Genomic DNA, 24,734 nt, shown 5'->3' on the forward strand with positions numbered 1-24,734 from the left:
CTCTGCTATTAATGAACTGATTTGAAAAATTTATGCGGCAGAACGCTCCATAGAGGGCATGTAACAACTTTCAGCATATAACCAAAATTTGCTATGGGACCTGGTGAGGGGCCTTTTGAAGACATTAAATAATGTGACGAGACAGAATTGCAAAAAAAAAAGATCATGCAATAAAGAAATTGTGATGGTACTTGCACCACCTTCTTGTGACAGCGAAGGATGCCATGTACCATAGAAGTACAGTGAAACCTCGTTAAACCGTAGTTGGCCGGAGCTCTGAAAAAGTACGTACTAAACGGTAGCACTGTTCAACCTAATAGCACGAGATCGCCCACTTACCTGTCGAAAACGGCACTCGGAGAGAGTGCGATGAAAGGGGAAAGAAACATGCAATATTTATTCACTTTGCGCGACAAAAATGTTATTTTCGTTTGATGCCGCGGCGGCCTAGCACGACGACGACAGCGGCCTCAAACTTACTGAAGCTGCGTGCCAGCTTTTCAGCCAGCCCCTTCTTCTCGGCAAACACTTGCATGGCAGATTCTTCGTTGGCGTCGCATATTCTCCGTGCACGTGCGCAGTACTGCAGAAGTCCCGGCGGCGCCTTTTTCATTTTTCAAAGTTTGGAATAGAGTTACACTATTGCGCCCCTGTTCTCGTCGCAATGATTGCATTCACGAGGCTGACTTAACGCGCAGCTTATGCCACTGTTAGGTGTGAATCACCCGTGCTGTCGCTTTCCATGTCGTCCTCATCAATGTCGCAGTCGACACTTCGGCAACAACACAGGCAACGATGGCGAAAAGTCCAACCTCGTAGCCGACATGTCTTCGCGGTCGCAGCAGCGCTGCCGAGCAACTTTTTCGCATTCCAAATGCCACACACTGTAGTCAACAGCAGATCCCTGTTGCGTGCCAACGCCAACTTCTTCGTATCACGTTCGATAGCATGGACAATGTCTAATTTTTCTTCTATGCTGAGCACCCGGCGTCTTTTTTATCCGAGCTTCGGAATGACGCGAGTCCTCTTTGCACGACGGCATAACGCTCTTTAGCACGGCGTCGAAATTATGTTGATGTGGCTTCATGCGCAAGCGCACAGGGCGCTTGGAGGCCGTTGTTCCGATCTCTGAGGCTTGTTCTGCCGGGCCGCCCGATGGAGACAGCGCACCGCCGTGTGTGCGCGATGAAAAGTTGAAGTGCTACGTTTTAACCGATCCGTATGCAATAAGCTGGTACGGTTTATGCGGATACAAAACTCATTATGTTCAATGGCCGCTGAGTCGGTGATTTGACTTTACTACTTTTAAAACGAAACTACTTTTTAAGCGGGTACAGTTTAACGAGGTTTTACTGTACTTGCTTCGAATTTCGAGTTTGATACTTTCAAGTTTATCCGCTCTAGCTCCTCAAGCACGCAAGATCTGCAGCAGCAAAGTCGCTGAAAAGGTTGCTGTGATCTAAGGAGAGTGTTTGGCTTGTCAGTGACGACTGTTCTAAGCTTGTTGCTACTTAGGTGCTGTAGCTTAAGTTACATAATTGCTAATATGTGTGTATGTGTGCTACGAAAGGTTAATGTTTAGGACATAATCTTTAAAATGCGTGCTTTCTCTCTATCTGTGAAATTTTTACTAATTTCAAAGTTCACAGATTGACAGGTATGCAAATGTTTACCGCAGTCCGTGCGCGTAGATGACACTGGTAGAGAGGAGCAAAAGGAGAGAGGCCTTGGAACCAGGCTCTTGGCTTATGAGGCAGGCTTAGGGAAGGTTTAAGTAGGGAGGTTGAGGGAAGTATTGATGTACAGTAAAGGTTGTAGTAATGTCAGTTTATTAACCTGCAGTATAGTGGTAGGTACCTGCTCCGTGTGGTAAGGAATGCTGCCAAGTTGCACTCCGTGTGCTGTGAACAAAAGTGACAGAGTGGAATAGCCAGGTGTATAGCCAGGTGTGTTTATATATAGGGTAGTTCTTGAAATGTGATTTGGTTAAACTTGCTGCTGATAAGAATAGTGACACAAAGGGCTGTGTCACTTGTGCTCATTGACAGGCATGCAGGGAAAGCTAACATTTTATCTAGTATCAGGCTGCACTAGATAGCACTAAGGCAGAAAAGTGCAGCCAGTTGATGCAATCACGAGTGAATGCACTTGCTCAAGCTATGGCCTGTAACCTTCTGTACGCATTTACATGAAGGCGCTCGCAGATTTCGTTTGGTCGTACGTGGCGTAATCATTGGTGGCATTCCTTGTGCTCTTTTTTCCAGACCAGGACATGTCACTTGAGCTGGAAGCAGTGGTTGACATGCCGCCTTCATTCAACACCGTGGTTACAAGGACACAGCTTGCTCAGGTGACATGGCGCTGCCACTTACAGCACCCATGCTTATCCATATTTTGGCACGGATGTTTTCGCTTTACTTTGTTGTATCGTTTTTATGTTTTATAGCATGAGTTCCTTATCACCTGCGCACATCGGTGTGATTGGTGTGTCCTTGAAACTGTGCTGTTGTCATGTCTGAGGTTGTTTTCTAACTCTAGGCTTCCAGCTCGTGCACATTCCTTCACAAACGTTTACTTGACTATGCGCAGGTCATTAGGAAGTTTCTGCGTCATGCACACAGCACCGCCTTTATAAACAGGAACACATGAGTGCGTGGCCTGTGTTCCCTATTGGTTTCTTATGGCGCTGCTAGCAGGCAACTAAAGGGGCCCTCAAACACTTTTCTAGCGACCGTGTTTCGGGTTACATAGATTGACGGTTGGAGAGATAAATGCAACGAGAATGGCAGTGTAGGGGTGTGCAGCAAGAACACGAAAACACGACCAACCAAATTTTTTTTTTTACTTCTTTAGAATTGTGAAATGTTGTATCCGTGCTCGTTATATAGAGTTTTGACTGTACTAATGATATAACATCTAGGAACATGCAGTTCATAGTGGAATGCATTATGCAACCGCGCAAACGACGACAAGGAAGCACACAGGATAAGTGCTTGTCCTGTGTTTCCTTCTTCGTCCGTTGTTGTTTGCGCAGTTACACAATGCATTCCATTATCGACCACCAACTAGTCCGCCTCTCCCTGTTAAATAAATGCAGTTCATAGGCATGCAGTACATAGGCAACTTAGGGAGAACGATCGTCAAACTGCTATTCACATTGAATCCCTCATTAGTACTGATTGCACTTCACGTGCTTCGGTTTTATGTCAGAGTACTGCAAGAAATTTTTTTTTATTTTAGAGGCATGTTTGGAAAAGTATGGCTAGATTTATCTTAGTGCCGCAACATGCTTTTTTTTTTTTTTTTTGCCCCGCAGGAATTTTGTGAACGTGCTCGGATGGAAGTGAGAACCTCCGAACTTCTTGTCCACGAACAGCACCTGCAGCAGCAGGGCTGGGCTGCTGTGGTTGCCAACCTTGAAGACATGACGGCGTGAGTCAAGTCTTGGAGCTTGCTACAAATTAAACTTCTATTTAACAAAGTCAGCAGAGTCGGTATTTGACGTAGTAGTTCTGCAGAAACCCGCAAGGTGGAGTGAAGTAATGAATAAAGGGAAAATCAGACATCCACCCGTTCATAGCAATTGCTACAAAGGAAACCCATACGGGTTCCTCGAAAGAGAAGCCTCATAGTTGAAGAAAAATTCGTCCTGGTCCGGGACTCAAACCCGGGACCACCGCCATTCCGGGGCAGCCGCTCTACCATCTGAGCTAACCAGGCGGCTAGCAGATGCCAGGGCGAAGCTGAATTTGTCGACAACACGAAGCAAACCTTGCGGGTTTCCGCAGAACTACTACGTCAAACACTTGCCTTTGCTTCGTGTTGTCGACAAATTCGACTTCGCCCTGGCATCTGCTAGCCGCCTGGTTAGCTCATATGGTAGAGCGGCTGCCCCGGAAAGGCGGTGGTCCCGGGTTTGAGTCCCGGATCAGGACGAATTTTTCTTCAACTGTGAGGCTTTTCTTTCGAGGAACCCGTATGGGTTTCCTTTGCAGCAATTGCTACGAACGAGTGGATGTGTGATTTTCCCTTTATTCAGTCGGTATTTCACTACATCGAAGTTTCGTTATGTTGAAATTAGACCTTCTATGCCAGTAAGTACAGTCGCTGATGCATTTTGCTTGCTTTCAAGAGTCCACAAGATTTCCTGGATGATCAAGCAATTGGAAAAAGCAAATTTGAATTGAAAAATAAAAGTCATTTTGTTAAATTTGAGAGCTAGTCGCAAAAGATTCGGTTTCATGCTGTCTCGACGATGTCTTCACATTGGTGGTACAAAGCGAGGCCTATGATGCTTTCGCGGCAACTCCGCCCCCGCGGCTGATAGTGTTGCCTGCAGTGGAACAACGCTATCGCAAAGAAGCTCGGGCAAAGATGAGCGAATGCGTCCTCTTCCTCTCGCTTTAGCGCGTCTCCAAAACATTGAGCATGTGGAATCCGCAGCACTAAACACGCGGTAGGACGGAGCACACAAAGCCACGGCCATCTCGGTTCACCCAGCATTTGCACCCGCGGCAGATTACCTCCAGAATAGAGGGTGCACAGTCTGCGTATGCACTGAACCGCGCTGACAGCCGTGCACAGCCAACCCCCCCGAGCTAAAGGAAGAGACACGCGTGCCAACTTGCCCTTCTCTCCCCCCCCCCCACCCCCACTTTCCCAGCATGTGCTTGATCACCTTGCGACACACTAAAGAAAGGCGCTAGACGCGTGCGCTCGGGAAGAGTAGCTGCCCGTTGGTCTCGGGTGAAATGCCGGTGGCACTCGGTTTCCTATTGTGGCACCAGGAAATCTCTTTCCAGGTTTTCACGCATTCACAGCTGTCGCCACCAACCCTACTGCGATAAACATCTTCATCTATCTGTTTCGCAGTGTGTAGGGCATAGTGTCATTGGAAGCAATCTGCACGCTTTTCGTAGGCGATAACCCAAATGTGCCACCGTTCCCTGCTGTAAGCGGTGAAAAGTGTCATGTTTTGCTCTGGTGCCACTGTATTTCGGCATCGCCTGCCAGCTTGATTTGGTTTCCCGTTGCCGTCTTAAAACATTATTCAATAGGAAAGTGACTATGTGCATCTCGGGTCACTGGCGAAATTTGGTAACAACATTAAAGAAATTTCAGGTACAGTAAAATGCACCTTGCTCCAAATGGGACCCTGAAAACAGTGATAACCTGATGAAATATAGTCACCTGGACCAAATAGTCCTGCCTGGACCAAAGCATGACAGAAACAGAATGAACACATTATGCAAAGCTTCCACCATGGGCAAATGGTTCTTGTTTGGTAGACATTGTCTTAAAAATTTGCATTTGCATTGATTTTAGTTGAAGCAGTAATGTCAAGGATGTTTTCTTTTTTTTCTCACTACTTTGTTCTTCAGGAGTCTGAGGAACAATGCAGGAGTCATTGAACAGGAGTTGACAGAGTTCCTTCGAAGTCACCAGCAGCACGCGGAGCTGCTTGAGAGGTAATTCTCATTTTTTTATCATTTTTTTTTGTTTGGCGAATCCTCCATTGAAACAAGTCATACTTTCAGGGTTATCGCTGACCCTTAGAAACCCTTCAAAACTCCTGGGCATTGAAATGTTCTCTTTCAGTACCTTGGAAACCCTAAAATTTCGTTAGAGCTTAAAAATACTTTCTAAAATAATGTGCAGCAAACCATAAAAAATTGACCCTACCCCTCAATTAAACACAAGTAGAACACAATGCAAACAAGGGAGATTAATATTGAGTGCAGAAAGTTATCTATATTCACATTGCTGTTTGGTTTCTCTTCTGTGCAGTTTGGACGAAGATATTGTACTCCTGGGAAAGATTCCTGTTCTTCCGGCACTGCTGTCTTCCGTGCATCCGGATGAACAGAAGGGCATGATGTTGCTAGACTGGATCAACTCCACGGTGAGGAAATTTGGTCTTGGGAGTAAGCAGTGGCCGTTGGCAGACGTGGCGTCACACCTAATTTCTCACTGCGTGACCTCCTGACTTCTTGACATTGGCATAACTTGAAAGGACTAAAGGGCAACAGAGAAGACAGGAGGCAGGGGCACTGCTCACTCCAGCTTGTAAGTCATGGCAGCATTGCGTGACGGCGTCATATTTTGAAGCGCTGTTACAGCTCTTTCCAAACTAGACGTGCAGAACATGTGTAATGCCAAAGTGCGCCAACAGAAGTTTAAACACTGGCAGCCATTTTGTTTTTGATACATGACTGCTGACAGTTGTGCGCTCTCCACAAATGCTGTTTAAGCTGCCATAGCTGGTATTTGTGCTACCACACACGCACAACACACACACACGCACAGCACACACACGCACAGCACACACACGCACAGCACACACACGCACAACACACACACGCACAACACACGCACAACACACGCACAAGCACGCACACGCACGCACGCACAAACTTTTGCTCTTTCATTTCGTTGTTACAGGACAGCAAAAGCAGTCTGAAGGATATGGCCGACCAGTGCAAGGCATGCCTGAAGCAGGTGGGTGTTATATCAGAATACAATATGTTAGCAAGCATGTTAACTTGTAGAATGTGCTTGGTGCAGCCTTTTCTAAGGCGTGAGAGAGAGATTTCTTTTTGGTTGGTTCTGTTTGCTTTTGCTAATATTAACCATTCGGTTGCTGGTTTTTTTTTTCATAGTTCAAGAAAATCAGTTTAAATAATACATCAGCAGGCTTTAAGTTCAAATGGTATTTATTGGTGAGATGTTTGTGATCTCAATTATTATATCTGAAATCTAAGCAAAAGTTTAACTTCTGCTAATTATATGTTTGAATGAAAATAATTACTGTTCCTCGGGCAACATGACCTCTTTGCAGCTGTCATTGTCAGTATCGAAGTCCACTGAAGCAGAATTGAAAAGGAAGTTTTTCAACATTTTTTTACACCATTGAGAAAAAAACTTATCTTTTTTGTTGCTGATCTGCTGTGTCAGAAAGCGATAGATGGGAGCAACGAGAGATGTGTTGACGGTTATTATGGCACTAGCAGGACATGTGGCCATGTGCTTCGAGCATGTTGAGATCAATATGTTTATGTATGGACGGCAAATCTTTCACATTGGCCACATGCTTTTCGTCACCAGCGCCAGGAATGGAGATTTGAAACTACGAATACAATCAGTCAAGCAAAAATTATGCAGCTCTGTTTCGTGCAGGATCGGAGTAGGTGAGCGGGGAGGCCTTGACGGGCAGCAGGGGTGACCATGCAAGGAAGCAGACTAAGCAGGCTGCCTCAATGTAGTTCTGTAATTGTGGGTCAGCGCACATTTCAGCACCGCCTTCGGGCTGATCCAAAAGCCTGTGGCCACACCTTCCAACTCGCCTTCATATTAGGTTCAAGCCTGGCCTGGACCAGTAGGCTTTTGCGCTGGATGGCGTGGCTGTATACAAAGCCTGACTTTCCAGTCTGACAGTGATGTTGTGCAGTGAAGTTGTGCGCCACAGCAGATGTTTACTTCGAGTGACAGTACACGAGCCATGGCTATTTGCACCACACATAGTACCACACTATCTATTGCTGCAGCTACTTCACTTGTTGGGCTGAAACTGGAAAAATTTTTATGTGCATGCAGCTTGTTGCGGAAGGCCTGGAGAAATGCCGCACGGAGGTGCAGAAGGTGATGGAGATGGTGAGCAACCCGCGCATGCTGGAAATTCGCGGTGTCGAGGAGTGGCTGTACAACCTCGACGAGCTCATGGCCAGAGCGCGCAAGCTCGAGCAGGACCAACAGGAGCACCTGCAGGTTGGTGAAGTTTCACTCTTCTCCCCTAAGGGAGCGTACAAAGAAGCTTGTTCTAGTCCTTTCCCCCCCTCTTACATCCTTTCCCTCCACTGGAGGGAGGGGACGCCTGTAATGGGCCTAGCGCTGCATCTACTTCTTAATGCATATAAAACTCCGCTTTAAAGGGCGCATATGATGAGCTGACAGTGGCTGAATCAGCGTGGTGGTCTCGCAACCCGGAGGTCGGTGGTTTGAATCCACAGCCCAACAAGCAATTTTTGTTTTCGTGCTGCTTGACTTTTTTCATATGGAAACACCGCCACCGCCACGAGTGAGGCAATATAAGCCTCACTTGAAAAGTAGCTCTTTAAGGACAAATAGGGGGAGGGGTTCATTATGCAAATGGCTATGGTATTTGAAATAACCCGTTTTGCTCTCATCAGATTTTGTTTAACCTGTGTGCTAAACTTTGCAATACTTTTTGTCCACCCCCCCCCCCCCCCCCCCCACTGCACAGTCCTTTGTGCAAAACCAGTCGAGCTTCTCCCGCCTCAAGGATCCCAGCGTCCTGCCTGACTTGAGTGAGAGCCACGTGAAGCAGCTCAAAATTATGCTGCAAAACCATGAGGGTCTGCGCGACATTCGGCGCCGCTGCGTCTCGGCGAAAGATCACCTCTCGAAAAACCTCAAGGAACGGCTGCGGTAAGGGCTTGAACCTTCCTTTTCTTCGTGTGCTTGAAGGGAAAACTGAGGCACTAAACTTGCCTCGCTCAAGAGTAAATGGCAATTAAATGAAGAATGCAAACAAGGAGGACGTAATCACTGACTTGATTTTTCGGACAGGGGCAGAGCAAATACATTATACGGATTTATGGAAAATGTGCAGGTATTATAGGGCAGTTCGAAAAAATGAAAATGAAGTATTTGGATTGGATATTAAGATCAGGCTCATTCTTTTTTTCTGCCACACCTTCACTAGAGTAAATTCACGTAATAAAGTTTGTCTATTTTGTGCTTTTTTGAAATAATGAAATTTTGTGTTGGTCAAGGCTCTGGGTACGGGGTACGTCTTGCGCTTGCGGCCTTGATCCCGCGATCCTGTCAGTCTAGGCTGTATTGTGCAAATTCACTGGGTGCTTTGTACCCAGGTGAGCTTAAGCCATTCTATCCAGTAAGTGGACACAAAACTATAAAACTTCTAACGTTTGTGGTGCTTGTCGGATGATGGCCCACAGACCCAAGCTTCCTTTCATATATACAGACCCGCCGTGGTTGCTCAGTGGCTAGGTGTTAGGCTGCTGAGCACGAGGTCACGGGATCGAATCCCGGCCACGGCGGCCGCATTTCGATGGGGGTGAAATGCGAAAACACCCGTGTACTTGGATTTAGGTGCACGTTAAAGAACCCCAGGTGGTCGAAATTTCTGTAGTCCCCCACTACGGCGTGCCTCATAATCAAAAAGTGGTTTTGACACGTAAAACCTCATAATATATATATATATATTTTTTCATATATACAGCAGTCAGTCTAATGCATGCACGCCCAGTTTCCAAATTTGTTTATGGGCACATCCTGCCCACCGGTCGTAACCACAGCTGCTTCATCAAGTGTCAGCAACTGAAATGGCTGTTTTGTGCCGCGTTGACGAAATGCAGCACTGTATAGCACTTGGAAAGACAAGGAATTGCCTCAACAACGAAAATGGGGCACTGGCTTGCACTGGCTTACACGGGCGACACCTTAAGATTGCAGCCATTTAGTTTGCGGCTGCCATGTTTGTGACATCGGACACATGGATCAGTCCGAAAAATTAAGTGACGTGCACTGTGCTGTCCAAAGTTTCAGTCGCCATTGTACATTGGTTCTATGGAGTAAGTATAAGTTGAACTTTGAGGAAGTTCAACTTATAGAGCAGGTCCAAAAAATTGGTTGGCGATTGTTTAGGTACCTCAGCACACGTCTGTTGTTTATTTTTGTTGTCTTTGTTTACACGCTTGTTTGGAAGTCTAGAATTAGGTTGTATCAACTTACCCAAAGCCACACACTGTATCACAGACAGTGCAAGCCAAGTGGTACTTGTGGAACATTTAGCCACCGTGGACCTCTTAAAGTGCACGCAAGCCATTCAGGAACCTCTCTTGAGAACATTTCTGTTGAACCGAAAGGCCACATGTCAAAAGAGGTTTCAAAACCAGTCGGAACACCTGTAAAGAGGCACTAAAAGCAACATTAAATCAGTTTGGACTGTTGAACTACGCCTTCGGAAATCTACTTGCATATATCTTGTGGAAAGGGTTGATTACTAGTGCAGGTAGAAGATATGCAAGCTCCCCTTTCTTTTAATTTTGTGGTGAAACTTTTGTGCCGTGTGTCAGTGGGACATCGGCATGGATTTCAAGTTTTCTTGTACTTGGGTTGTCTTTGCACAGAAATAGTTCTTAAAACTTGGCGGGTTGAGTTTTCGGTCCCAGGGGGTGCATCATGTCCTTCTTTTATCAATAAACGATTAACCCGTCCCGAGCACGCACTATCAAAATTGAAATTGTCTCAGAAGCTAGTGGCTTAGAGTTGGCTTACAGTCGAGGAATGAGGGCCAAGAGAATGGAAGCACAGTTAAAGACTGCAGAGAACTAAGTGGTGTGATGCACAAGATGGGTTCAGCTAGTTGGCCCAAGACGGAGGTAAATGGAGAACACTGAGAGAGACATTTATCTTGCATTGGACATAAACAGGCTGATGAGGGTGAACTTGGCTTTGTTTAGTGTCCCTATTTTGAGTCTCTCTAATGCCACATTTATATGTGTACATGTACGTGAAATGTGGGTTCCGTGAAAAAGTGTAATGCTAGCCCAACTTTATCTTGCAGCCATTAGAACAGTACGACACCTTCTTTGTCATTTACACTAGTACACATAACACACTTGAAATCCAGGGTGCGTACCCAGGCTCAAGAACTATTCCTCTTTTTCTTGGATCTCGCATTGTCTGACTGTTCACCGAAAGGTCACAGGGTAGACATTAGAAAAAGGAGAGAGGGGGTGGTGCTTTCCTGAAGATTTTGTGATTAAGCTATATCGCATGGTATGTTGAAGCTCCTTGCTCTTGCATGCTGGAATATTTGCACAATCAATGTGTTACTGCCGTATTCAGAAATTCACCCTAACTTCAAGCCCATCCTTGACTTGGTTGAAATAACACCTGGCATGAATGCGCCGAAGGAAAAATGCAATGAGCATCTCGGACACGCTTACAACAGGTGTTATTTAGGTCAAGTCTGTCTGTCATGAACTTCAAGTTAAGGTGCATTTCTGAATGCAGGGGTTGAGCCTCCCTTCATGGAACCATTTCCTCTGATGCAGGTGGATAATTTACGTAGAGAAGGTCATCTCAGAGGCGCAGCTGCGCTTCATGTTTACCACGCTGGCCACCAGGCAGCTGCGCAGGCAGCTCGAGATTTGCCGCCAGATCCACATGGCGCCACACACTTACCTTCGTGCTGTCACCGAGGTCATCCGACGGCGTCACTTCTCCCACAACTTCTTGCAGGTGGGCAGGTCTTGGCCTTCCTTTGGAGCGTGTCCTCACATCAGCTGGGTTAATCTTTAGCTTATCCCTACTCGTCACAAAACAATATGAATTAAGAACAGGACATTCTTTCCTGTCTCTTACTTTATATTGTCTTGCGTCCTCTTGCACCACAATTGTTTAGCTAGCCGGTTCCTGGCTTTGATGGCTGGGGGGAGTCAGTACAAAGCACAAAAAAGAAACGAGACATTGCAAGCCTTGTAAATGGAGTTTCAGCATTGTCTGCATGGTTACAAGAGCAGTGGCTGTCAAAAAAATATGACTTTGACACCAAAACTAGTGGTGAAGAGCTATAGCTGTAGGAGGAGGAGCTATGGTTTACATAGAGCATGCAAACAAGCTCACATACAACTTCCATCATTGTTTGTGGGTGTAGTGGTATTGCTCTGGAGTTGAGACGTCATCGCTTCACTGTGCCTCTCCCGAAAGCATTGTACAAACGGACCAGATGCCCCAACGAGCGTGGGAGTGTTCCTTCAAAAACTGTATCTCGTGAGGGGCTGGGAAAGGCGGGCCCTCTGCGTAGCGAGGTTTTAGCTGTGCGACCTGTGCGAACAGTGCTGCCCTGGAGCCCTGTTTTATGTACTGTAAAAACCCGCGTATGATACGAACCTGCATATAGTACGAGGTGAAATTTTCGAGACGCGAAATGGAAAAAACCACTTTTACCCCCATATAATAAGAGTTAGAAAAACTCGAGGAAGACGTTTATTTAAATTGCACTCCGCACTTCAATCATTGTCTTCCTCAGCTGCACTCTCTTCGAATAGTTCTTTGTCGGACATCTCTTCCCAGAGGTACTCATCCTCTGTGCCATCGAGTGCGTTCGAGATGCTGCACTTCTTGAATGCACGACGCACAAGGTCCTTTAGTATGCTGGCCATGTGTCCACAGTCCACTTGCATAGCGTGGCTGGCGAAGCCCGTTTCAGCCGCCCGGTCGGCATCGCTGCAGGCTCACCTGAGCGCATCCAATCTGCGTAACACCGCTTGACTGCGTCCTTGAACTGCTTGTTCGCGCAAACATCTAAAGGCTGCATCTGGGACGTCATCCCACCCGGGATAACGAGTTCACTGCCGGATTCACGCAACAGCCTCTTCACTGAGTTGGCCAAATGGCAACGAAATGCGTCCAGTGGCACTATAATGTAAAACTATTCCAAACTTTTCTTTTCCAATTCTGCAATCAGCCCTCCGCGATTGGTGAAAAACTTTTTTGAACCAGCCCCACTTTACCTGTCTGTCATGCGACGTCACGAAAACCGCGATAGCTCCCCACCTGATATGACGTGTACACACTGATTATGCATGATTTGACCGAACAAAAGAAAAAGTTATTTCTGATTCGACGCCTTTTTACCATTAACCCTCGGCTATTGGTCAGAAGTTTTCAGGCTGCACTGACTTCACCTGCCTGTTATGTGACGTCACAAAACCGCAAAAACTCACCGTGTCAAAGTGACGTGTACGCGTTAAAGATGCATTAATATGCTGAACAAAACTGGATTTTTTTCTGAAAGGAAAAGCCCGTTTTTCTGAAAAGCCCATGGCGAAAGGAATAAAAGATGACTGCCACCGATCGCTCAGGCACTGGCTACTTGCACCTGCCGGAGAGCATGGGTTTATTTTCATGTAATAAAACTTTTTGTGTGGCCGTGTAACGTTTTCGAACACTTTCGGCATGCTTACGACCTCGTTCTGCCAACTCTTCTTTGCTGAGGATCCATTTTAGCGTCATTCTTAAGCTTCCGTTGCATGCCGCCACGGTTTTCGACGAGCCACCGTAAGCTAAGTTAGGGAAAGCAGACCAATAACAGACGCTGGCACCACCCTCTTCATCCAGTTATCGATTTTCAATGCAGTGGCTCGGCTCCATCGAATCCCTATCCACTTGAGCTTGATCCTCGCCTCTTGTGAGCCAATTAGATAAGACAAGCCACTCAGTGTAAGCAATGTTATTCGTTTTTCAAGCAAACAAAAGTGACCTCCTATGAACGAGGAGAGCGTTTGATTGGTCTGTCTAGAGAACCCCTTGGGACACCGCTCGATGCTTGTGTCGGCAGTTACGCAAATTTGATGTCAGAAGATTGGAATAAAAACATATTGGAATAGTTTTACGTTATAGGGCCCCTGCACGAGGATGGACTGGGCAACGACAACAGTGCGCCGGGCCGCCTACACCAGACTTTATCCAGTCGAGCAAAAGATTCTCGTTCATGCTCCGAGGTGCTTGGTGCACTCGCACTGGTCCAGCATGGCACAAATGTGGAAGGTTCCGACTTCAGCTGCTCCGACTCTTTAGACAATGTGCAGGAATGCTGTTGCAGGAATGCTGTTGCAGGCATTGTTGTTGCCCAAGCGGAAGAAAATACTCTTAGGACTGTTTCATGCAAAACTAAGCTAGTTTCATCAATAAAGTGCTTTTATAAATGGTATGTGCTTTTATGACGTCCACTTCTTTAGCAGGCTTATATTGAATGATGCCCTGTATCGAACTAATAGGCGTTTTCTTGTGAGTTCGATATAACTGGGTTCAACTGTAAACATTTAACCCCTTGCAGTCAGTGCCACCATCTTGCCTACTGTACTGTGGCCTTGTGACATCCATGACACCCTCAACCTTTCCTCGCCGACATTGAGGCAAAAACCAATCGCGTCATTTATAAGTGAATTTAGTTTAGAACACCTTGTGCAAATTTGCACTGGAACTTCTGTCATTTATGTTATGCAATGCATTCTATTTAGGTTGGTTCATTAAGATTATTTTGTGATGTCTGCAGGACTGCTGTGAGGAGCGCAGCTTTTGCATTCGCTCAGTTTGATGGCTGTATTGGTTGATCTTTCTTTCTTTTTTTTATGTCGCGTGCAGTGGGCAGGCACGTTGTCATCACAGTGCCAGCAACTGCACCAGCACGAAGTGCAGGCCCGGAGGGACTTCAACAGCCAGTTCTCCAAGCACTTCCTGCACGCCCTCTTTCCCGGCATGGACGACCTGCCTCCACCATTTGCAGTAAGTGTCCCACTCGCAGAAAACGACAGGCTCGGCGCATTCGTTTGTTTGCCAGACGAACCTAGTTCATTATACAGTTGAAATTCGCGATAAGGAAACCCCGTGACAACGAAATTCTTGCGACAACAAAATATTTCTGTATCCCCTGCAAACGGCCATAGGATTTGATGCATTTAGTACATTTCGACAATGAAATGTTTCTGTACTACGATCCCGCATCAACAAAATTTGCCGGAACCCGGTAAATTTTCTACTCGCGCGAGGCTAGCAGGCTCCAAAATGTGCACAAATGCGATTGCTTTGCACTAAAATTGCGTAAAATACCACCACATTACACTTGCGTGGGCGCCACCATTTTTGTTTACAAGAACAACCAAGTGCCGGCAGCAATCATGTGCACCAGATGGATGGATGGAAGACTTCATTCATCGGCAGACGGTTGGGAGATGGTGGGTTGGTGGTCGCACTAGGTGGTCGGGCGCCCCTGGCTATCGGCGACCTCTTTGGCCCACTCGACGGCCCGGAGTTATACTGCCGGATCCGAGTTGAGCAGCACAACCTCCCACTGCTTGGAAGTAAGGAGCTGACCCACTTCCAGAGGAGGCGGGTTCTCCGGGCATTTCCAAAGTATGTGATCTAATGTGGCTCTGTTGCCATAATGAATGCAGGAGGGAGAGTACTGACCAGGATATATGTGAGAGTATGCTGCTGGGTAGGGGAAGGAATAGGTCTAATCGGCACCAGATGATTTTCATGTGCGCCAGAAACGCATCATGGCTGCGATATTGTTTGACGATTGCCCATTCGAAGCGGCACGCATGTTGCTGCGGCCATATGACAACGGTTTTTGCACACCTAGTGCAATGCTTGTATTGGACGCCTCGGTGAGCAAAGATGCAGCAAAAACAAGGATATCCACATCTCACAAACATGGAATTGTTAATGGCGCGCATTGGGTCATGATTAAGGGATTGTCCGGGAATATGCTTCCCTTGCTTCAAGAACGCTGGTTTCGGTGCCACCCTACAGGCATCGCGTGTGGATTTGGCACCGGACGCAGATTTGCACGAAGGGATCCTAATTTCGATCGACTGCCTTCGGATATTGAGGCGCGATCACTTTCACGCTCGGCCCCGAATGCATCAGCGTCTGCAGGTGACAACGTGCGCTGGAGAAATACTGCTGTTGTGCGGAGCCCTGTTGCTCTGCATCCGGTGCCATGTTACACAAAATCTCGCAGAAGTGATCGTATCTCCGAAAGCAATTGACCGAGAATACTGCTCCACGGCAGTGTTGCCACTGCTGATTGATGTGTGCGGCGCACTTTGTACTGTTGGAAATACGGACCTATATCCTCGAGCAAAGCTTGCCTAGGCTAACGGAAGTTTGATAATAAAGTTTCATTCTGTGAAGCAGTACCTATCTGTGCTGTCTCACTTCGCAACAACAAAATTCTCTCGAAAGCTGATTTTGTTACGTTCCCCACGGATTTCGTTATTGTGAAGTTGAACTGTATATCTATTGGCAGTAGAAATTTACTTCGTTACAATGAGGATTTAAAGACATGAATGTTCAAGTATTTCAAGGGAACTGCATTTAACCTATTTACTCTCATTATGAACACACTTGTGTAATGATCGCACCCCGAACTTGCTGCCGTGAAGTAGAAGACACGCTATGATGTGGCAGCCAATGTGCTGGGATGGCAGCCGGATCCAAGGCGTTTTGGCCTATTGGACACCTGGTTGGCAACAAAAGTAGGAGACATGGTACAAGTCAGCATCCGATAGGGTGTCTGACAAGCGGGAACGATGGATCCGAGGCATTTTCCTGTGCCGTAGCGATGCATCAGATATCTGCGTAATACCGTATTTACTCGCATAATGATTGCACTCGCGTAATGATCGCACCCCTGAATTTTGTCGTCAAAATTCGATTTTTAAAATTTCCCATGTAATGATCGCACCCCGAACTCGCCGCAGCGATATGTCGTGTGCCAATTCTTGCTAATAATGATCGCGCTTACCATTTGTCGAATGCTTCGCGAACGACTCAAGACAAACAAAGCGGTCTGCACGCACCAAACATTCTTAAGCAGATGCCCCATTTCATTCCTTTCATCACTTTCTGCACTTCCATGACAAAAAAAAAAGCCAATACCAAACTTGCCTTTATTATTTGTAGGCTTTATAAAGATTGTGGTCAACAACTACAACAAAAAGAAGTGCCTTTCGATTCTTCTTGTCTGCACTCGTGGACACGCAACAAATTGGGAGTGGCAACGATAGCAGCCACGTTTACACTGATACGTTAGAAGTGTCCCCTATTCACACGCCGATGCTTGTAACACAGCTAAGCTATTCATTTGCCCATCCTTAGCGGAAACGTGCCGTATTAGGATAGTAGTGAATACAAATACCGCAGTTTCCGCAGCATGCCCGCCATATGTTTCTATGTCACTGGCAGCTAAACGCGCCCATCAGTTTCTGTCCCCTTAAAGTGGACATGGCTGCATTATTGCAGCAAACTTGCCGATATTAACGATGTTATTCATTACTGATACTGAAGAACCTGTTTCAATGCACGTAATGTACTCGGGAGAGGAAAAAAAAGAAATCACATTCGGCGCAAATGCGGGACGAAAAAATTTTTTTTCTTTTCGCGGGAAATTTAACCCGCGTAATGATCGCACCCCTGATTTTGCGTCAATTTTTCTGACAAAAAAGTGCAATCATTATGCGAGTAAATACGAAATGTACTTTTTTTTAATGTACGGTATTTTTGAAATTCGTAGTTCTGAAATATTTTTATGTTGAAAGTACAGGAACTCATGTGGGGATTGAAAAATATTCGTAAATATAAAAATTCATTAATGTATTCGTTAATGTGGTGTTTGTAGCAATATGTAACTTTATTAGTCTTGAGGCGTTGTGAGCCTCACCTAAATCTGAAAATCTGAAATTGTGTAGACTTTCTGTAAATTGAAACAACCTAAAAATGCTTTCTATTTCAGTGTAGTTGACTGATAAGGCACGTGACTAAGTTTCTAGGGATCGCACACTCGCTGCTCTTATTGCACGCACGAAATTGTCTATGGTGTTCCAGGCAATCAAAAAATATCCAGAGCCCTTTCCCCTCTGCTACGCCGTGCCCAATAACCCAGATCCTGATTTGATCTTTTTTTTTCCTTCCCTATGCGCAGACTCGGAATCCCAAGCCGTTTGATGACAATCTGCCTCCTCTGGCTCCCGAAGACTTGGAGTTCCTTCGGAAAGCACTTCCCGAGATGTCGGAACTGCTTCACGCTCCTGACACGGTCATGTTGCCGACCATCGTGCTGCAGCAATCGGGTGCCACGCAGTCCTGCCAAGATGCCGCATCACAGCCAGACGGGGAGGCTTCATCATCTTGCATTCCACCGCATGCTTCTTGTCAGCAGCTGCAGCCGGAGGCGACCGATTGCGAAACTGACGAGGCGCTGCTGGTAATTGAGGTTCCCATGTCTTTTTCATTATAGAGGTTCTGAACCAACCCTTGGGCTTGGTGAAAAAAAAAAAAGCATTCTGCGGTTAGCACATGCTGCTGCGTACATCCCAGCCAAATTTTGCAGTCGTGCATGGTGCGTTCACAAGTTTTGAAACTGCCAGTGAATTTCGTACAGTAAACTCCAATTAAGACGACCTTGGTTAGGCCTCATTCTCGGATATACCGAACAATGTGGGAACATTTGGTTGGTTTTCCATGGACTAACTGGAAAAAGAAATCCGCTTATTATGAACCACTTCGCATATACCCTTCGGTTAAAGATAAAATTACGCAGTGACTGCCAACATTGGAGATTCTGTACATCAGGGATAGCAGTCCTGGCGGAGCACCTGTGGGACACCAAAGAAAAAACAAAAAATGATAAATCAAGCGCTTCCTGGCAGCAGTGCAAAGCGCATCCCCTCCGCAGAGGAAGGGAGCAAGAGAAGTGAGAAGGAACATAAAAAAAGTGCATCTCAACGAGCTCTCAATCGAGCAGAAATAGCGGCATGTTCATTTTTATACATCGCCCACATAGCCACTAAGCTGTAAAGGCTGCAATTGCATCATTCATGGAGGAAGGAAAATGGTGCCATTTGTTGTGCGAGTTCCGTTCACTCTTATTGTTCACTGTTCATGGTCGCCTGACCTTGTTGACAACATGGGCAGAGTGTCGCTCTGACCGCTGATGAAGCGTTAAAAGGAATAGCATAAAAGGCATTGCCAAGAAGTGGCCATAGACCAATTTCGCAGCCACAGCCAAACTTCTGATAGGACAAAAGTTTTCACCTTGCCTTCGAGTTCGTCTTAAGGTGGGATGCAGCTTTCGCATTGCGAAAAATGGCCAAGAAGTCCATGTTTTATATATCACATTTTCAGTTTCTGTAACCCTTTTTCTATATGATTCCGAAATATAATCACTGAAAACCAGGTAGAAATTGTCTAAAAAATTTTGTATCAAGGAGGCTCCGTTCAAAACAAAAATGGCGTTCAGCAATTCGAACCATGCACCGGTCAGAGTCGGTGCATGGTGCTCTCGATCGAGTTGGCTCAAGGAGTGTCCGAAAAAACAGACGAGAGGTTGCAAGGTGTCCGAACTTTCGGCAGTTGTTATACAATATGGTCTATGGGGGGGATAGGCGGTGCCGCGAAGCTGACCAAATAATCGAGCACGTCCGAATTTTCGGAGTCCGGAAAATCAGTTGGCAACAGTATATTGAAATGCATACAAATGGACTTTGTTATGTTGTGGTTCCAAATACATGGTGTTCTGTGGACAAGAGGTAATGAAAAGTTAAATACTTTGTTATATTGAGAAGTTCATTATATCGAGGTTTTACTGCATATTTGTGCCCATACAGAGTTCTTCACCTCACTTGGTCTGAAACCCAAACACCATGCTCTCTGTAGAGCAGCAGTAAAGAATGGCTTACAAAGAAAGGGGGGGAACGAAGGTGCACCACACAAGAGGCCACATGTCCAAGGAGCCCCACATCACAAAGCACACCACGGACTACAAATGTGGTGCCTTCGGACAGTTCATTTACAATCTTTCAAAGGTAGCACATAAATTGGAGTAAATGTTACAGTCAATGATATTTAATTTCTGATCTCTGGCTGTGAAACTTGGGTGCATTTCACAATCTAGGGTGCGTTAAAGCCGGCTAAATACAGGAAATCGTATTATTGGAGCTAGAGGAATAGCGGAACTATGGTGAACTTTTTCTGCGTTGTCTTTTGCCACAGAGTGCCTCCGAGAAGGACTGCCACGATGGTACCTGTCCTGAAGATCGCGAGCGCACCCCGAAGCTGGCAGTGTCTGATGACGAGTTTGAAGAGGTCACCGACGAACCGACTACGGGCCTCGATGCTGCCACTGTTGACATCCTGGGCATGCCAGCTCCTCAAGACACGATCCTCTGCTCCCCGGACTCTTTGGTATGGCACTTCCAACACTGGCTACATTGCGCGTCATATCTTTTTACAGCATCTTTAGCAGTGTGGGGCCTCTGTGTGCTTGACCACCTGACCTGCCGTTCAGGTCGCTGGCCACTTCATCCACATCGTGGTTCCACCATAGAATAAAGAACCAACGCGTCAGCCCCGCAAACTTAGCATGGCCTAGGCCAGTCACGCGTCGCGAAACTGAACATGCACTATGAACAGCAATCTCCGATTGTGCCCCACCTCCTCCTCGCAGCCGCTTCCAGCTGTCTGCCGTCATCGCAAGCATAACATTGAAGCACGCACCTGTTATGACAAGCACGCTCTGTGCCTCTCTTTCTTCGACCGTCCTGCTTATCAGCATGTTGGTGTCTGATCAGCGTTTCTGTTTTGTGAGCAGATAAACTCTGTGTCCCATAGCAGGCGTATAACTCGACTTAAGGCCCATCACACACATCTAAACCCAAGGCAGGCAGAGAAGTGAGCCACAGGCACGCGAATTCAACACTAGGCCCAACTATGACCACTATGTCGATAAAGTGCCGGTCACTCCTTACTCTCCCCTGCACGCGCTCTCCTATTAAGTCAGCGTAAAGTATGTAAACTGCGTATGTTGCTGAGAGTCAGTTGCGTTTTTTTCTCTCTCGAAACTGCCAGGTGCGTTTGTGCCGGCACTGGCAGAAAGGATGCGTTAAGCATCAAGTGTGCTTGCTTTAAACACATGTGCGAGAGTCAGATTGCAGTCTCTCCGAAAAACTGCAGCACGGCCGTTCAATCGTGGAACTATACAGTAGCAGAGTTGTAGGTGCATTCGTTACGCGAGTAAACACGGTAGTCATTCTGGCTTAAATATCCTGTTTTTAGTAATGTGAGACAGTCATTGCTGAAACCTCTCGTAAGCTGGCATGTCTTTGTACCAGTGACTGAGTGTGCTATTGTGTATACTGACTTTTACATGAAGTTTATGTGCTAGACATCAATCATTCATTGGTCACTGACAGTAATGAAGAGGTGTGCAGTAAGGCTCTGTAGATTTTTGGTTTTACAGCAAAGGGATATTGAAGAGTTTTACGTGTTTTTTCGTGCGGGGGTTTTGTCAGCATTGAATTTCAGATGGAGAAAAGACAGCAGCACAACCTGTGGCCATTTGACCACAGTATTGGAACGCATAACTGGACGCCGGCATTGGCAGAGCAGGCACAGTTTGCATAAGTATGCATAGGATTTAGCTGAGTATAGATATAGTAAGTAGGGGTGTGCCAATACAGTTGACGACCGTTGATTCGGACTCCATGGGGGACGCAAATAAGTCCGAACTATTGAATGTCAGAAAAAACGAATGTACCCAAAAAACGTTTATTTTATTTACGTATTAAAGCCCCTGTGCAAGGAAAAAGTGGTCGATTCATTTCCAACCACATTTCCGCTTACGTGCAACCAAGTCCACTTGTATTTCTGCCAGTTTTGTGTTTTCTCTGTACGCCAATGCAAGGTCTGCAAAGGTTTGAGTGAGATCCACATGTGAAGGCTCCAGAGCATACAGCACATCATCATCATCCGAGTTAGAGTCACTGTTTGATTGTGGGAGAACTTGCTCAATTGTTTCGTCTGCAAAGTCTTCAAATGTAATGGAAGCAGGATAGGCACACCACAGCCTAGCAGGTCACCAATGATGTCCGCATTCGAGTTCATTGTGGTAGGCGGCAGTTCAGGCTCTTTAGTTTCGGAGTCGGGCTCATTCGGACTGTTACTCAAGACTCGTTCGGAGTTACACTGCGAGGGCACCGATGGCGCCATTTGACGCATTAGTCTGTCGATAACTTCGCAGACGATGGGCAAAACGAGAACAAGGTGAAAATGGGAGCCTGCTTTTACCTTGTTCTCGTTTTGCTCGTCGTCTTGAATTTCCATTTCCCGCCTTCCCCGTGTTTTCCCTAGATAACTTCACAGGAAAGACTTCTCGAAGCCAGCAGAGCGCTGTCTGGAACGCATACTAAACAAACAAGCACTGAATGGTGGAACGCTGTCCGGAAGACAAATTCAACAAACAAGAATGGGCCATGCACAATAGTGCTGGAATGGATCTGATGATCGCAGTGTTGATGTAACCTAACAATTCAGGCAAAACCTCCAAGATTGGCATTTGCAATTAAATGCAGTGCTGTGACTAATGAAAGGCCTCAGAGACTGCCATTTAGTCTGTAATCTCTGAGGCTATATGTGATGGCTTGTCAAGGTTGCCAGAGGAGATAATGGGGGCAGAGTCGGCATACGCTACAGCCACGGACGGAGTCTGGATAATCAAATGTGGAGCTCGTGGCTGTCCGAAATATTGGTCGTCTTTACACATTACGTCTATGGAGCCATTGGAGGCGTCGCGAAGCTGTCCGAATTACCGAGCATGTCCGGATTATCGGTGTCTTAGTTATCAGTCGGCGACTGTACTTGAATGTTACTGAATTGAATCAAATAGCAAACAGTCAAATAATTTTAATCGTAAGCTTAATATCTGCTATTCATGTTTTCTTTAATATTCGGTATGTTTGGTGTAAAGCTCCATGCAATGTCGTATGTTGCGTACGCCACGGAGCTCCTTGTGCTTGATGCTGGGCACTTGAATGCCTCACTTCGTTGTTTTCGGAAAAAAAAAAAAACACCGAGCATGAATAGGCCATGGTCCTTCCGATTTCGGAACCTTTGTGAGATGTCGAATGACGATGAACCTGAGAATGAAAATGTGCCTGCTCTTTGCTGTTGGCGCCGACTACAGTTGACCCGCACTGCACCAACAATGCCTATTTGTGGAGAGGGGATTGAGTCACATGATGTGTGGTCTGCCTTTTCGTCTGTGGCACAGATTGGCCCCACGATAACCCAGATGCTGTAAAAATAGGAAAGCCCTTCTGTATTTTGGAGGAAAACTGGAAAGTCAAACTTTTTATGCAGTGTGTGTCGCAGAACTTTTTATGCAATTTATGTGTTGCTCGGATCGGCATACGCCCATAAAATATTTTTTTTGTGGTTCCCTTGTTGGTCATTTCTCTGCACTGCAAGATGCTTGTTTTGACAACTACAGAAAATAGTTTTGAGATCACTTCTGGAAGCAGAAGGTCTGAATGTTGTTACCTGCGACCTTAACGCAGATATTTCATTTTGGAGTCCGTTTTGTAGAATAGTGCAATAGTGCATTTGAGTTTTGATAATTCTTTGGTTTGTCTGGTAGAAAACAAAAACTGCGGGGGTCTGTCAACCTGGCAAACAAAGAAGCAAGTTTGGCCAACTGAGTGGGCTGATTTTGTCATCTACCCTGAAGAAAATGAAACAGGTAATGCAAAAAAAAAAATGAAAAAAGAAATCACAGCTATTTCATTTCTAAACTGAAACTGGTGAACTGTGGTTCACATGAATATGACAGAAGTGTATCGTATTAACTTTCAAGCATCCACTTTAATTTCCATTAATTTGTCGTTTCTTTATTTCATTTATTAAGCACAAGTAATTTCCCCTATGTTGTCCTCGGTGTCAGTGTTTGTTGGCTTCTTATGATATGACTAATAAAGATCAGGCCCTTCGGTTAACCCCCTCTCTTCTCATTATTACACGACGAGGGTCTTAAATCCGGCAACATTGATGCCTTCATGTAGCATGTATGGGTTTATTGACTGGTTGCCTTCACCCAAAAAGATCACATTCTCGTGATGCCTGTGGCAGAAAGGACGTTCCACGTCCGCCGCCTAAGTCTGTGAGTGGTGGCACTGGCTAACACTCCCAGGGTTCTACTAGTACACATAAATACCCAAGAAAGTGGATGGGGAAACGACACCGTGGTAGCTCAATTGGTAAAGCATCGCACGTGAAATGCGAAGGTTGTGGGATCGTTCCCCATCTGCGGCAAGTTGTTTTTTCGTCCACTTTCATTTCCATCAATTTATCGTTTCTTTATTTCATTTATTAAGCACAAGTGATTTCCCCTGTGTTGTCCTTGGTGTCAGTGTTTATTGGCTTCTTATGATATGACTAATAAAAATCTGTCCCCTCAGTTAGCCCCCTTTCTTCTCGTTTAAGCATATCGCACCTCATGTAAACAAGATAATTATCTAGGAAGGCTTATTGCATCAAATGAGCCAAACAGGGGTAGTTTGGGATGGAAAATGTGCATTTCATCAGCTCTATGAACGGAAGCATATTGTATCATGAATTATGGGGACATTTTTGCTGCAATATTACGACCGGCCTAACAGCCGCCGCACTGCAGGAGAACAAAACAAAAATGGCGGCTTAAGGAGCAGGCCACTAGCGATTTCTTTTCATTTGTGAGTACGTTATATGCATCTAAACAGTCTTCTTCATCAATAATAAATGAGATTACTATTGGTGAGTTAATTCATTTGTGGCATTAACGTAGTCGAGTCCACGTTGAGGAGATGGAAGCAGAGACGGCCGTGCCTGGCTAACACCGGACATGACAACATGCAGGAAATTTTAATATCCCGATACAATTTGATATATTCCTGCAATACAAATGTCGCATAAATTTGTCCATGCAAGCAAATGAAGGACAACCTGACGGAATGTAGTCAACAGCCTGCAGCTACTTTCGGTGCATTTCACAACAAGACAGTAAAAGCACGCTTACAGAAGTGAGAGCGCTAACTTTCAATATGACTCTAGATGGCATTAGCTGGCTCGACGAGAAAATGCACATTCGTGTATGCGGTGGCATTTTGGTATATGCGATACGGTAAATTCATGCGATACGCCTCTACCATATCCATGTAAACGAGGCTTCAGAGTCTCTCATGTTCCCTATATAAATTCTACATCTGCTGTTCAATTCTTCTTGTGCTGTATTCTTTGAAATTCAAAATTTACAGGTTAGGTAAGTTATCAAAAAATCTTTCAGTTATTGCGAGGTTGCAGTGAAGTCC

General features: G+C 45.8%; 1 protein-coding gene across 2 annotated transcripts in view; it reads left to right on the forward strand.

The window, feature by feature from the left end:
- Atg17 (autophagy-related 17) overlaps window positions 1–24,734 on the forward strand; it is a 60,059-nt gene that overhangs the window by 6,664 nt on the left and 28,661 nt on the right. The window contains exons 4-15 of one of the 2 annotated variants that reach the window (XM_050176051.3): window positions 2,265–2,350; window positions 3,317–3,432; window positions 5,382–5,468; window positions 5,788–5,902; window positions 6,442–6,498; window positions 7,594–7,764; window positions 8,261–8,445; window positions 11,103–11,289; window positions 14,197–14,337; window positions 17,540–17,821; window positions 19,609–19,800; window positions 23,030–23,131. In XM_050176051.3, the coding sequence (XP_050032008.1) occupies window positions 2,265–2,350; window positions 3,317–3,432; window positions 5,382–5,468; window positions 5,788–5,902; window positions 6,442–6,498; window positions 7,594–7,764; window positions 8,261–8,445; window positions 11,103–11,289; window positions 14,197–14,337; window positions 17,540–17,821; window positions 19,609–19,800; window positions 23,030–23,131 (1,721 nt within the window). The remainder of the gene's footprint in view (window positions 1–2,264; window positions 2,351–3,316; window positions 3,433–5,381; window positions 5,469–5,787; window positions 5,903–6,441; window positions 6,499–7,593; window positions 7,765–8,260; window positions 8,446–11,102; window positions 11,290–14,196; window positions 14,338–17,539; window positions 17,822–19,608; window positions 19,801–23,029; window positions 23,132–24,734) is intronic. The other variant, XM_050176052.3, reaches the window with a different exon arrangement.

Source organism: Dermacentor andersoni, chromosome 9, assembly GCF_023375885.2.
Source record: "Dermacentor andersoni chromosome 9, qqDerAnde1_hic_scaffold, whole genome shotgun sequence".
NCBI classification, from domain to species: domain Eukaryota; kingdom Metazoa; phylum Arthropoda; class Arachnida; order Ixodida; family Ixodidae; genus Dermacentor; species Dermacentor andersoni.